The sequence below is a fragment of the Vombatus ursinus genome, unplaced genomic scaffold (assembly GCF_900497805.2).
Source record: "Vombatus ursinus unplaced genomic scaffold, bare-nosed wombat genome assembly UNPS02014773.1, whole genome shotgun sequence".
NCBI classification, from domain to species: domain Eukaryota; kingdom Metazoa; phylum Chordata; class Mammalia; order Diprotodontia; family Vombatidae; genus Vombatus; species Vombatus ursinus.
In genome coordinates this window covers 17,680,687-17,696,404 of record NW_020954551.1, presented here as the reverse complement: position 1 = coordinate 17,696,404, position 15,718 = coordinate 17,680,687, and the positions used below count along the sequence as shown (strand labels likewise).

The following is a 15,718-nucleotide window of genomic DNA, read 5'->3' as shown; positions in this document are numbered from 1 at the left end:
ATTTATTATACTTACAACAATTATCCTGGTACTAGGTTGGGAGAGAGAGGGAAACCTTATTATTCAGGATAAGTGTTACATAAGATCAAATGAAGTCCAACTAATTTGTCTGCCATAAACAAATATGGATTTATGTCAAATTTTACTTAAATACAATAGAAGAGGTCAAAGAGCTTTAGTGGAGATTGTTTACTAGGGTAGCTAGCCTGAATATTGTCATACAGGTATGTACTCAAAGAAAGATAGCCTCTCCTGATAGCACATGATACATGAAATGTTAAAAAATAAAATAAAATGCTAATTGCATTTTAAAGAGTTATCCCCCCCCATTTTAATAGGGCTTTGTATTGTTACTGAAAGAACAGTTATGCTAATGACTGACTACTTAGATGATGTTGCATTAATATAATAACCATTACCTGACTTAATGCATTGTACAGTATTGTGGCGAAATAGCTAAGTCTAAAAGAGTGATACAGAAAGTGAAATTCCATAATGAAACAGAATTATGGTTTCTCCATGAATAGCACGCTTTTTTGTTTTAAAGACTGAAATATTATGTCAAGCATGTATTTTATTCTTGCATGCAGGGACTTTGCATTCTACTTTTTCAATTCCATAGGGAACAGCAAGAGACTGAGGCACAGTGGTTTTCAGCTTTTCTGTTTGCCAATATATCAGTTGTATCCATTTACTGATGAATCACAAAAACTATTTCCTATTGTCTCGATAAGGTTTTCTTGCCCTCTGCTCCATGTTGTACACAAGCTCTTCTCAATATAGTAAGTCAAATCTGACGTGATGTGTTCATTTTCTCTTTTCCATGTTTTGCCTTTTCATTTTTCAAAGCCAACTCAGTCTAGTGGCCCTTTAGGATTTAATTTTTACTTGGTAGGGGTGGTTTGGGGTGACAATTCCAGAATGAAAGACAGTAGAAAGATTCAGAACCAGGGGACAGCACCTAACTTGAACGATGACAAGTTATTTGGTCACAAGTTGAAAGAAATATATAGTAAAAGCTTTTTATTGGAAATACATCCTTTGAAATTTTCCCAAATTACAATGGCAAATTCATGTAATGAGGTTAAGATGTATTTTTAAATGGCATCGTGAGGGTACTTTTTAATGAATGTAGTGAAGGAGAAAATACAGGTCTCAGTTTGTATGTGCGGTGTGCTTCTGTGCTTGTGTTTACACTCAGAGGTGCTCACTGCTGGGGGATGTTTTGGTTTACATTTAGCAAGAAGACAGAATGATGATCCTGTAATTTTCAGTGTTTATATGTTCAATCTTTTCCTCTCCTTTCTAGTTCTCTCACTTATGTCCTAAGCTCCCCCTGCCCATCACTCATTTACCCTCTTGAAGGGGGGGGGGAAAGGCATGCTGTTATTAGTTCAGGTCCAAAATACTATGAGACTATTCTGAAAAAAAAAAATTAAAATATCAGGCAGAATTTACACAGAAGTTTAGGCTGTTTAACAGCAATAGTTTGTATTAAAGACATTTTTTGGTAGTTGATGGTATTAAGATGACAGCAGGTCTCTACTAGCAGAGTTCCGATAGCCAAAGCACAGCTGTATTTTTACCCTCATCGCCAGGTTTGGGTGCACCTGGGTATCTGCCACACCCCATTGGGATCAGTCAACAATGTATCATAAAGTGTATTTTTGAATTCATGATTTTCTTCTGAAAATTGAGCTAAAACGTGTTCCCTTTTTTTAAAAAAAAAAAATCATTTTGTAAGCTAGCATTCTTTAAATGTCTGCCAGAAGTTTAATTTGAATTTGTGATCCCTGAAGGCAGCTAGACAGAATTATTCTAGTTCTTCATAAACTGCCTTCTATGATTCATTGTTCACTCATAAAACATATTCATTTCTATATATACTCAAATAGTTAAGGCAGTTGCAGTATTGGGGTTATAATTTTTTTTTGTATTATATTTAAATTGTCATTTGAGAGAGAAATCAAGAATTAGCTTGAACTACCAGTTAAAGTATGAGCTCCCTAGCACACAAAACCTCAAAAATGAGTGTTTTTATCTAAAGTACTGTAAAGTGTATTACACAGTATCTAAAATAAAGTTTAGTTTTGACTGAATACACTCAAAAAGGGACTCATAAATATTAGAAAACTGTAGTTAAGAACTTACATGACTGTTTTAAATACTATTGATTTAAACCACTGGCTAGATTTTATGAATCAAAGTGTAATTTCCAAGCTTTGGCTATATTTCTCAATGCTGAAGCACTCTCTCTTGTGTGCCTTTAGCAGCTTTCCAGACATTCAACACAGGATTAAATGATAGTAGTTACAATGATCAATAGGTTAAGACCAGTACAATCACTCTTACCGCTAATGACCTCAGTAGTAATGGGTAATAAAGTGTGGGCTATAATAGCCTATTGCTGGTGCTGCATGCCCTTTGATTCCTAGTATTAGTAGGGACTAGCTACATGAAAAAGTTGGACATTGGGAGTTAAGGGAGTGGATATATAGGCCATAATTCTTAACTATTTAAAGTCTTAAACCGTGGATAGTTTTTTTTTTTTTTTCCAGTGGAGGGGGGAGGAATACAGTCATTTCTGGTCCATTTGAATATGTTTGTTAAAGGTTTCCATGAGTTATTTTCATGATATGTTGGAGCAGAAACTTTGGATAAATTTAGGTTTTATTGCATTTATAAATTAAAGCTAGAGCCCACATTTTAGAGGCACAGAGCTAACTGGCCTAAAAATGTGATTTCAGATAGTAAAGCTAGTTCAAACCCATCAGGATACTGTTGCCAACTTTGGATTATTCAAGGACTGATCTAGTTTGTAGGTGATTCGGTCTCCTTCCCTCTGCCTCCCCGCCCCCCCCCTTTCTTGTGCCTGCTTTTTAAACTCATCATGCTCCCCCAAAGTGCCCAAAGGAGAAGAGAAGAGGGATCTCAAAGTAGTCCACTTAGCTGTTCTGAAACATACCTGCATGCATGTGAGGGCCCACACAATATCATGTGCAAACGCACACGCAACACACACACATGCACACACATGCACAACAGGAAAGGAATTTTGAATTGCTGGCTGAAACTGAAAGGTTTTTTTAAAAAAATTATCCACAATTCCTTCAGTTCATGATTTTCCCATTTTCATAGATAAGAGACAGTGGGGAGAGGTGAATGGCATGTCTCACTGAAGCAGATACACATTCTAAGAGTAGTGAAACATTTGTAGCAAAACAATATAATTCTTTGTAGGAAGGTGTTTCTGAGTGAGGGTGTGCTATCATTTCTTTCATTTTTAGTGTTTGTCTACTCCGTTTAATTTTTACACCACCCTATTCCTGCCTGTTTTCCTGTTAATCACCATCAGAAATCTGGCTGGAGAATATTTATATTGTACATAGTCCAAGAAATGCACAGGAAAAAAAAAGATACTTAGGCTTGTGTCTTGTGCTACTTGCTTAATCAAACTTAAATATCATGATGAAACATTTCAAGTAAAAGTCTACTTTTGTTGGGATAATAACAGCAGCGCAGGATGAACATTTGCTCTTCAAAATATGTGTGCGTGAGAAATTTTAAAACTTTCTAAATTAAAACAGTTAAAGATTATTTTATAGAGTTCAGTTAAAAAGGAAACTTAATAGGCTCATGGGTATTTGTCATGATTGTTGTGATAATTTGCTATTGCAAGCATTGATATTGGGTGTTAAAGTTTCTCTAAAATAAATTCTCATTTGTGTATTCTATGTCTACAGCTTCATACCTACATATTGTGTGTGAGCACGTGAACTGCACAGTCATACATATCTCTGTTCCTTTCTTGGGAACATAAGACAGTGCTAAAAATTCATGTCTACTGTAAATTACACTGTATCTTAATCTACACTCAGAAGCCAACCAAATGCAAAGAATTCATTGATGACCTTCCAGTGTTCGGTGAATGAAATATCATAAGAATATAAACTATTTTTTTTCTTTTGAAGCTATTTTGTTTTAATTTAGCACCCACAGACATGCACACTCAAAACACATACATAACAACATTGGTGACTGTTCCCTGTACATGAATCTGACCTTCAGGAACCAATTTTAGTTCATCAAAATTAGTGATGCTGAGAAATCAGGACATCAGTGCATAATGACTGTGAAATTAGGGATGCGAGCTCGCTCTGCAAATGACAGGACAAATCATGTGAAAAAGTCAAGAGAAACTGCATATTAAGACATTATGTTACGTAAAATTAATGCTGTACTTCTTCCTATTGCTTATTGCTCTCCTGAAGGATTTTTAAAAATTCTTTTCTCTTCTGATCAGCTATTGTCTGCTGATTTTTTTTTTTTGGTGGTGCACTGGCAAAGTACAAAACATGTTATTACCTTTTATTATAATACAGGAGATGACAGCAGATCCTTTGGAACAAAGTAGATCTTTTACTGCTTTTAGTTTCTTGCTGTCACATGTTTGATTTGAAACTAAAGAAAAGTAAGATGCTTAAATATTACTGTTTAAAGTCATACAGATTTTGTCTTTACCTTCATTGTCTCTCTTTCTCTCGCTCTCTCACTTTCACTCTCACTTTTTTCCTTTTTTTTTTCCCGGAATTTCTCGTGAAATTGTCTTCTTGCATTACTGGGACTGACAAAATGGTTCTCATGTAGTCTGCAAATTAAACACAAGTGCAGTGATTATTTTGAATAGCTAAATTACATTCTAGAAAGCTTGCAGAATTCATAGCATTGTCATTAGGTATCCGCTTGAATACAATTTGTGTAACCTTGGCCAAGACAGCCTGTCATTTTAATGTCAGTGTTTTATCTGAACAAGACATCATCCTTTCAGATACAGTGTACAGGTTCCTTCCAAAGATGCCCGTGCAGAAACGTGTTAACAGTTGCAAATATGAAATGCTATCAGGTTCATCACTGTAACTATTTGTCACTGAAATGTCATGGAAAGCGGCTTTTAATGGTATCTTACATAAAATGAAAGAATTGAAGACATCTGTATGCTGGGCAAATATGGAGTGGTGGAAGCATCATAGTCAGGGTGTTGCTACTCACATGGGCACAGGGGTGAGGTTATTCACTTGCTTGAGTTGCTACATGTTTCTCTTAAAGTCGCTGTCTTCGTAAGCCATGGATCACAATTGGTCTCAAACACCTGACTCTTAAGAGTTTTCTACTTGCTGTGATCTGTAAAGGAAAACTCAAGTTTTGGTGAACTTTTTACAGATCATTTCATAAGAAGAAAGGGAATATTTCCCAGTAACAAATAGAGAGCTTTTTATCTTCACTCTGAGCAATGTTAGGGCTTTGCCCCTTCTGCTCCTTGCAAGGCCGTCTGCTGCAGCAGAGAACGATACCAGAGCTTTATCAGCCCTATAATAATAGCACAGTGGGATTTATAAGCAGGCCTCCCCTTGGAAAAGTTAATTTGGCAAGAAGAGTCGGCGAGTCTCTGGGCAGAATTAAGAGTGCTTAAAATCTGATTGGGAAGTCATGGCTTATGGTACTCAGGGTTTCTGCTCTATCGCTACTTTAGGTTCCCGTGTCAGTGGCTATGATGACACCTCAAGTTATCACTCCCCAGCAAATGCAGCAGATTCTCCAGCAACAAGTGCTCACCCCCCAGCAGCTCCAGGTCCTGCTTCAGCAACAGCAGGCACTCATGCTTCAACAGGTAACTATTCACTTGACAGCCACGCTAACCCTCGCCACGCAAGTTGCTGGTCCATCTCCTGGTCCCAACCACTAGTTGGCATGTGATGCCCACTCCCCTCGTGTGGTAAGAAGCTCTGGCTGCTCGAATTTCAGGAAAAGAGAGCAAAATCAATGGCAGTTTCCTTAACGATCACTTGAAGTTCCCTGTCTTGATAGATAATGGTGTTTCAGATGTCACCAATGTTTCATGCTAAGAAGTTCAGATTAAATTCAGAACTGGGACTTCTTAGGTGTTCGGGTTTTAAAGCTCTTACTATGGCACTCTAAAGGATGCTGGGGCTCGGTCGCTGGTCCTGTCACTTTCTACCTGGGTGACATGGGGCACTGGACTTGGAATCAGGAAGATTGGAACTTGACTTCTGCTTCAGCTGTTTCCTTAAGATGTTTGACCCTGGTCAAGTCGCTTAACCTCTTTCAGCCTCACTTTCTTCTTCTATAAAATGGGAATAATAATTAATAATGATAATAATAATAACAATACCAACACTTGTCTTACAGGGTTATTGTGAGAATCAAATGAGATTATTTGTAAGGCATTTTAATCAACCCTTAAATATTATATAAATGCTAACTATTATTATCATTATTATTATTATTATTATTACTACTACTTCACTTCCTTGGGCCACATTTATAAGACAGAAATGGGGTGGGAGGGAGGGGAACAGATGATGAACTAGGTCCTTTGGGGCTCTAAAGCTTTAAACCTATTGAAACTTATTCTAGGTGAGAGACTTCTAAATTGAATGTAAGGGGGAGAGAAACCCCAAGGCTATGGGCATATTGAACATTTCCAACATTTATCTTATCAACAGATTCAGATATCCAAACAGGAGAAGTATCTCTTCTGACACATGAGTGAGCCCTCATGGTTCTAGCACATTTGAAGGTGCTGTTTTACCTGTTTAGGAATACATTCACTTTTGCTGATGCTAAAATCTATTCCAGGTTGTCATTTGGCTACTCTACATACAACATTCTTTCCCAATGGGTGTTTGAACCGTGCAGGTCATACATCAACAGGACTGTGGTGATGGAGGTAGCAGAGTGGGGGGGGGGGGGGCGGCGGAAAGGCAGAGAAGCACCCACATTGTCTGTGCTTGTATTGACCAACACTGAATACAGGCAGACCCTCTCATTTAGAAAGCATGGATATGTTTCACAACAGAGATTTACCAGTCTCTCTCAACAAGGGCATCTCCGCTTTGTTGTTACAATCAAAGGTCATTCCTTGCCTTATTTTAATTAGTTTGTGTAGAAAATGGTATGTTTTTCATCAGTTCATTTTGGAGATTACTTTTCAGACGATAATGCCAAGAATCGTCAGTGTGCACTGAATTTATTGTTGAGTTTCAAACTAAAGGTCAGACCATTACAGATAAAAGGATGCTATTTTTCAAATCACAGTTTGTGTATTACACCGAAAGGGACACAGAATTGGCTCCTCCACTTGGTAACTTACCATCTTTTGCTTTTCTTTGCAGCAGCAGCTTCAAGAGTTTTACAAAAAACAACAGGAACAGTTACAGCTCCAACTTTTACAACAACAACATGCTGGAAAACAGCCTAAAGAGGTACAGACAATACATATTTTACTCTCAAACCACAGATCCCAGAGGACTGTCTAGTGGCTATTAAACTGTCATTCATCTTTTAAATGATTGCACAACTGAGCTGACTGTATCAGGGCTCAGCTTTCAGCCTCAGAGTTATTGTCCTGTTTTCTCTCTAATTTTTCTGTGTTCCATTCGCTTGCTGCCACATATTTTACTGCCCTGCTCCACATTTGCCTTGCTCTGTGAGTACGGGACAAGTGTTGTGAACAGGATCTTCAATGCTGCTTTTGGAAACTGGCTTAACTAAGGGTCCAGATTTCCTTAGAGATATTTAAGTCTTCTCCATCCAGTTGGATTGTTTAGGGATTTTATGGAGGAGGGGGAAGCGAAACTACATAAAGCCATTAATACAGTTTGGGATTAGGAAGCTAGACTTTTTCCATGTTGTACATTAAAGAAATAATTCCCCTTCAGAACCATTTTATTATGAGTTGACAGTCACAGAGTTCAGAAAGATGGTCAGGTACTCCATCCCTCTAACCATAATACTCTTGCTTTTTTTTTCCTTTTCTAATTTTATGGGCACATAACAAATAATAAATAGTCAAATTGTAAACCCAGTTTCCTTCTCAAAAGGAGTAAGTTTAGGTTAAAAATATTCAACCCTGTGCCCACTTTCATATTTTTTATTAACAAATAAATGGTGACTCCCTAAAGTATAGACCCAACTTTCTCAGCTTTGGTGCAGATCTGAGAATATTGATATGTTTCTCAGAGAGACAGATTACAGTCATCTTTGCAGCATTATTACTTATGTTACCTGCTCTTGAAGGTAGTTTTATCATAATAGATATTTCTTATTGATGTACAGTTCTTCTGGGGATGGTATGAGTTGGAATTTGATAACTGGTGTAAGTTCCTATTTAATGACTTCTTTGTGCCTCTGAACTATCTTGACCAATTGGGACATTGTTGACTAGCCAGCTTCTCATAATGAGAAAGTACTACTGTCCATCTTAGATGTCATGATCCCTCGTGTGAAAGTTGCTGAATTACACTAATTTTCCATATTGAGGATGATCTAACTCTTCTCTCTTCTCACTTAGTCCCTCTTCCCCACCAAATTTGGTAAATCTCCTGTGCAATGCCAAGTTTTCATTTGGGATTACATTTTTGCCACCTGATTATAAAGCCCTGAAGGCAAAGCTTGTTTTGGGGTGGGGGAATGTGATTGTGGTGGTGGTGGTGGTGGTGTTGGTGGTGGCGGCGGCGGCTTCAGGGAGTCTGAGGGGGGAGGGATGTGGGGAGGAAATGTTATAATGAAAATGCTGACACAACCTTAAGTATAGTGGGTAACGGGTGCTGCTATAATAAAAAGGGAACAGATTAAAAAGTGTCTAAAATGTAAATCTAAAGGACTAACAGTAATTAAAATGGAAATGGCACAGGGAGGGAAGGCATGTAATTGTGAGATATCACTGTGCAGAATGCTCTCAGCTTTGTTTTGCTGGCTGTTTTTCTAATTCAGTAGGGCTTACTCATCAGTGGCAGTTCAATGCGCGTTAATGACTCTGGGATGCAGGCATCACTCTGGACAAAGAAATGATTATTGTGCGGTCAAAAGAAGTTCAAAGACAAGAAGGGAATTTCAGTTTTTTCCTTAGAGATCCACATTCAAGAGCATATAAATTAAGCCAAATGTTAAAAACCACAGTCTGAAAGCTGACTTCAAAGTCACAACTCTCTAATTAATGAACTGCGAGCTTCAGTTTGGACAAGTCGTGGTTTGATGCGCCCATAAATCAACATGACAGGCCTGTTTCACAGTCTCAGACAGTGCTTGTCACTGAGTCACATCAGATGTAAACACAGCAGAAAAAAAGAGGGAATATGAAGGAGGTGCAATTGATCAACAGAATTGGTAAAAACTCACTTTTGAAGCACATTATGCATGATCACAGGAAATGGCTCCAGCCTCAAGAGGCTTTCTCCTTCTGCTGTTGCTTTTTTGAATCCGATTTCTAACAGCCTTCAAAAGGGAGAAGAAGAATTCCGGAGCTTCTCCCCTGTGGCTGGCAGGCAATAACCCCCTGTTGTTATTTTGTGCTTCTTGCTTTTCAAAGGCGTCAAAATTTAGTTTTTTAAAGATCTTTAACTCGATATTTGAAGACAAACAATAAAGGGCTGCCACTGTCATTCTTATCAGTTACCAGCGATTGGATTTTTTCTTTCTGTTGCCACTTCTTATTAACCTCTTATTTGGTCTATTAGACATAGTTGGGAATGCACGCCTGCATGCTGGGAGAACATGAAAGTTCAGATGGGCTCCGAGGGCAGATAAAGAAAGTTGAAGGGGAAAGTTACACTGCAGAATGAATGATAAAAGTTAACTCTACTAAATTGCTGTTGTCAGAAAGGAGACCATCCCCAGACAAAGATGAGGGCTCTGAGTTCTGGAAAAAAAATATGTTACACCATAATTTGGGTTGAAAGAAAAGGAAAAGTGAGACAATGTGATGGCATTTCAGTGTCTCCAAACATACTCGGGTTTACCATGCTCTTGCTTGGCCATACTGTTTGCATGAAAAGTTTAAAATAAAGAACAGTTTGAAGTTGGGTGTTTTCTCTGATTAGGTATGAGAGCACTAGGGGACATATCTCCTTGAATTGACTGTATGTTTACTGTACAGATGGATTTGAGAAAGGCCTGTTGCAATAGAGAATCCCATCCCACATGTCTTTCAGTTAGGATGAGCCTTATTTTCCTGAGTTCAGGGCATTCTCTTGGCATTATTATGCAGTTGGTGGTCCTTTTGTGCTCAAAATGACAATGGAGTCACATGGTTGCAGTTTCATGATGTGGACTAGTGGTTATGATTTTAACAAGGTTTGAACTTGATGTCGACAGATGGAACAAGTGTATTAATTTACTGAATCCCCTGGTCATTAGTGGCTCATAATTTCGTACCTTCAGCTCCCACCCCTTCCCATGTTTTTTTTTTTCTTTTACGTATTCCTACAGTAAGAGACTTGACTTTTAACAGAACAATATACCTCATTTTTTTCAAAAGTTGTAATGATGTATTTCCAGATCAGATCAAGAACACATTATGGCCCATCATGAGTTTAGGACCCAAGTCTTAACTCAACGGATACTCTAGGGAGGTTTTCGGGGGGGGGGGGGGGATAGGGAGAGAGGAAGAATCTATCCTATTGTAGCTGCTGGAGTAACTGCTCATTAATATTTGACAGAATTGATGTGGAAAATAGAATTAATTGTAAATCAAGAGAGAAGAAGAATCCTATTTTGTGTAGTTGAGCCTAGGCTGAGTTGATTGTTTGAAAAAGGCCGTTTGTCCTCGAGCAGTTATGACAGTTTATGTTAGGCAGTAGGGAGTAACCTAAGAAAAGAAAACAGACCTTTGACAGAAGCTTTAGGGAGGGGATCAAAAATGCAAGTTTTATCAGGATATTTCAGCATTTTAACACTGACTACTGACCTGACAACAGGACTGCACTGAGACCTTTTTTGTGTGCATTCAATTGTGAGAAGTAAACAAACTTGCTCGTATCCTGTGTTTGGTAACTGGGTGGGGAGCACAGTTTGGCAACGTGTGTTGCTTTTAAATTCTTTCTTGGACAATGGGCCTTGTATACTTTTATATCCTGGCTTTTCAGATGTACAGAGCTTTCATGAGTTTTTCCTAGGGATAACCGCGGAGACAACAGAGAGGCCATCAGTCATTTTAGATAAATAAATAATTTTTAGGCATTTAATTTAAAAAAGGGTGGGGACTCCCAAAAGATTATGTTCAATCTAGAGAAAATTGAATCCAATTTTTTTTTTCATGTTTTTGACTGGGGGAGGGGGGATGTAGGGGAATGTTGAGAATTAATATCTGTTGAAGAAGTGAAAAAATATTTTTGACATGAATATAACTATCATTGGGTTTTACATTAATATGATAACTTGGAAAAGAGTGAAAACAATTGGATCATTTTATGCATGCTGTTCCTAAAATGAAAACACTGGCTTTTCATTTAAATTTATTTAAATTTTTGTTGTCAGAGCTATAGATTTTGTTTTTTGGAGTGAAACTCAATTAACTTTCCCAGTGGCATGGTAGTAAGTCTGAAATTGGTTGCTAATATGAGAATGATGGCTTTTTACTGTAAAATAAACTACTTGGGGATTAAAAGGAAAACAACATTTTCTTCTTTCTTTGAACGTTCAGTCAGAAGGGTTTAAAACATATATTCTATTTTATGTATATGCCAGATAAGACCAGAAGTTAGGTCAAGTGGGATATAATTATTCTCCAAGGTATAATTATTAAGCAAGGTCATATAAGAACTGAAAGGGTTGATAGTCTCTTAAAGTCTTTCAGGAGCACATATAAAATATGATCTCTATGATATTTTAAAATAATAATAATTAGGAGAGTCAAATGTATCTCTTTCTTTACCTGTCTATTTTGGCTGCAGTTTGTGAAGGGTTAATTTTCTTTCCATAATTGTTAGCCATAACGTGGATAAGACCTCCACCTTAGTATGATTCCTAGCAGATTAGGGATATTAGATAATTTCCTTCTATTTATTGTACTCCTGCACTGTATTATCTTTCTATCACTCAGATAATTACTAAGGAAATCTACATTAATTTTTTTTTTTTTTGGCTAGCACAAGAAGCTCCTAAACACTGGCATGGTGTATTGATGTTTTACACAACAAAAGTTTTCCGTCATTAGTACAATAAGCAAAAAGATATTTATCATAATGTAAAGCCTTCCATGTGGTTTTTAGAGAACAAAGAAGGAAAAAAAAAACCAAACCCACAATGAGCAACAAACCTAGGGGCTTTCTTAACTAAACAGAAATTGGGGGGTATGAAGCTTGAGAGTACTGTACATATCATACTCACATTCAAGTAAGATGTTGTTTGCTAAATTATGAATGTGTGTAATTAAAATCTAGTGGCTGTTTCTATGAAAGATTTACAATGTTATTTCATCGTTTGTCATGGCTAATTAACAATATTAGATGAAGTTTTTCTTCTTCAAAGGTCTGATTTTTTCTCATTTATTTATGTCAGAAATGATAAACAGAGTAGTTAAAAGCTTCTGCTGGTGGAGGAGGGAGAAGAGCAGCGGGTTCCTTTACACCTCAAAAGGTTCAGGGTTCAAATCCCTCTGGAGGAGAGTTAACTCAGTCCTGTTTATAATAAGAACAATCAAAATGTTCAAAATCTTAAGAGTTGAAGTCTTACATAGAAGACCTATCTTTTCAAGAAGTTGGAAAAGGTAGCCCTGGTGGACGAATGAATGAATGATTGTCAAGTCAGAACTAGTATGTAGCACGGGTGATAAATTAGCCTAACCGGGCTCCTCTCCTGGGTGACCTAGTTTGTGGGCTTTCAGTAGAGCATGTGGCACCGAGTCCTGTGTTTTATGGTATTTGATGATGTTGAGGAGTCTGAAAACTTGATACTTCTGATTATCCTTGGGAAAGATCTACCTAATTCCACCCCACCCCCTATTTCTGCTTTCTTGCAGCCACAGCAACAGCAGGTGGCGGCTACCCAGCAGTTGGCCTTTCAACAACAGCTCTTACAGATGCAGCAGTTACAGCAGCAACACCTCCTGTCTTTGCAGCGTCAGGGCCTGCTGACCATTCAGCCCGGACAGCCTGGCCTTCCCCTCCAACCGATTGCTCAAGGTACGTGTTGAGTTATGAAGCAAGGGATCTAAGCAGCCTTCTGAATGAATATGAATTCATCACCAGGAATCTGGTCATCCCTCTAAGACATTCATATAGAAAGAAAGATGAACCCCTTCTGTGTGGTAAAGTGGGAGAGTGGGGGCATGGTAGAGGATACAGATGTAGAGCAACACTCAGGCTTGGAAAGTCAGCTCATTGTCTTAGAGTTTTACATTGATTCGCTGTGTATTTACCCAATAGAAAGGCACTTTTTCAATGGAACATTTTAGCCATTTCCTAAAGTTTGGCCAAACTAATTTTTACTTTTATAGTTTCAACATTAATTTTGAAATCATTCTTTATTTTACAATTTGCGCAATTCAATCATCTGCTTTATTTTATGAACAATATTTAGTATTCAAATCTTATACTAAGCCCCCCCAAAACACACACACACACACACACACACACACACACACGTTGTCTAAGAGGAGGGGAACAGAAGTGAGATGACTGGAGAAACTCTAATGGAAGCTTGTTTTTAGAATGATTTCAATCCCAAACCATGACTTTGAAGACCACACATTTCTTACAGTAGATACCACCCTTAGACCTAATTTTGTGAAATGTTAGGATTCAATAAAGGGCACCAAAGTTTTGTGGAATTTGGTGAATTACATTTGAGAACCCCTACTGATCTATGTTTGATTCTAAGTCTTTTGGACATGGAATTTGAATGGGAAATGTAGCAGTTTTTAGGGAGACATGTTGGCTTGAATTGTTCTAAATGGACAGATTATTCAAAGCTCGTTTTTGGAAGTGTCATTAATCAGCCTGTGTTTGTGAAAAGACTCTCTCCATCTGTCTCCTTTTGTGTGTTGTCTCCCCCACCATTAGCTTGTAAGCTCCTTGAAGGCAAGAACTATCTTTTTATTAATGCACCTCCAATGCTTCCCACATAGTAGGTACTTAATAAAGATTTGTAGGATTGAATTAGATCTCAGTCAAAGGAGATTTAAGTTTTCTCCTCACTGATTCCAGCCAGTTCACATTCCTGTTCATGTTTGTTTGTTTATATATTGTCTTACAGGTTGTTACGTTAAAGACATTTGTGAATAGTACCAAATTATCTTCTGAAGTGGGCTACCAGAAAATAGAAAAGTTTCAGTGTGCATGCTGCTTTGAGAATGGATTGATTGAGATAGATTAAGAAAGTTTCGTCTCCAGTGCACCCAGAGAGGGATCCTTGTATTGGATTGTCTTCTGGATGCCTTTGACCACACCCTTTTTCAATCTATCTCTTTTCCAACTTTGAAATCCTAGCCTTTTCTCCAGTTTTCCCCTTCTTCCTCAAACCTCTCACCCCTTATTTATGCTTTGATGACTCAAATGCTTGATATTTAATCAGTACCCCCTGCATTGTTGTCAAAATAGACTGGTACCTGAGCAATACAAAAGGAAATGAAAGGGCACATAGGCTAATGTGCCTTGGGCTGGCAAAATGTTAAAACGTGCTTTAATTACACCTTCAGGTTTATTGTTGGAAACATCACAGGCTGTTCTTACACACCCACTGGACTCAAGCTTCACCCTTTCTCATTTTTTCCCACAGCTCCTCCACTATTAAGTTTGCTCACTAAGGTTCATTGTTAGAGTACATCAGTTAAGCTGTCCAAAAGAGGGCAATTGGGCAGTGACAAGACACGCTCGTGTAATGTGAAAGAAATGAATGTGGTGATGCATGAAGTGTAATCTGTGCGGTAACACATCAGAGACACCAGTAGGTAATTCAGCAGTCATGGCATTGATTGATATGCTTAGCAGTCTGGGAGAACTATTAGCCCCTACAGCATGAGGAAAAAGCGTATTTAAAACCTAAGGGGTGCCTCTGAGTGTGCCCGAGATCACACAAACATAAACAGAGGTGCTTCAGAGGTCAAGCCCTTGCAGTGAAATGAACTGAGTGTGCTTGACGACCCTCGTGAAAGTAGGGGCTCTTTTTTCATTTGGACCCCACCCCCCTACCCCTTTCCATGAAGTGCCTTGAGAATTCAGGCCTGTTGGATGACAACATGATTTTTTTTTATCAGAGAGATGATGGCTTAAAACTGATGTCATTATGAGGTTTAAATCAACTTTCTGCTTGCTTGAACATGGTCACCTGGGTATGGATGTACAAGGACAAAAAAAGGTTGATCAACTCTGTTTGTCTTTGAGCCCGTGATACCTGGGGTTGTGAAATTGAGTTCCATGAACAGTAATCTGTCAACTGTCCCCACAACATACATTTTTTAAACCCGTGCCTGCATTTTCTTTTATAATGAAGGGGACCAGTTGTCCTGGAGAGAAAAAAAAAAGGAGGTAATAAGGAGCCAAGACCATGTATTAAAATCATTGGTGATAGATAGTTCATAACAAAAACCAAGATGTTTTTATTTTAGGATTACCAGTTTTCTGTGTACCCTAAATATGTTAAAATGGAGTTAAGGGGATCTCAAAAATGACAGAATGTGGGCTATATAATCTTTGAAGCCATTTTATAGTAAATGGCTCTAAGAAATGAATGATGGCACTCTCTATTGCAATATGGACAAGGTTTTCTTTTAAGGTTACATTTGCACCTCTCCTGGACCTGAAATAATTAGCATATCACTGTTGTTTTGCATTATAGTTACTCTGATTCCTGGAGGACAGTGCTTATTTTTTTTTTATGCTCACTGCAAATTCGGTAATGTTCTGACCTTCTAATTTTAAAA

The 15,718-nt window shown here is 38.0% G+C and overlaps 1 protein-coding gene across 7 annotated transcripts in view; it reads left to right on the top strand.

The window, feature by feature from the left end:
- FOXP1 (forkhead box P1) overlaps nucleotides 1–15,718 on the top strand; it is a 684,561-nt gene that overhangs the window by 572,183 nt on the left and 96,660 nt on the right. For 6 of the 7 annotated variants that reach the window (XM_027864125.1, XM_027864120.1, XM_027864124.1 and 3 more), the window contains 3 exons: nucleotides 5,531–5,668; nucleotides 7,194–7,283; nucleotides 12,818–12,980. In XM_027864125.1, coding sequence (XP_027719926.1) covers nucleotides 5,531–5,668; nucleotides 7,194–7,283; nucleotides 12,818–12,980 — 391 coding nt within the window. The remainder of the gene's footprint in view (nucleotides 1–5,530; nucleotides 5,669–7,193; nucleotides 7,284–12,817; nucleotides 12,981–15,718) is intronic. The other variant, XM_027864123.1, reaches the window with a different exon arrangement.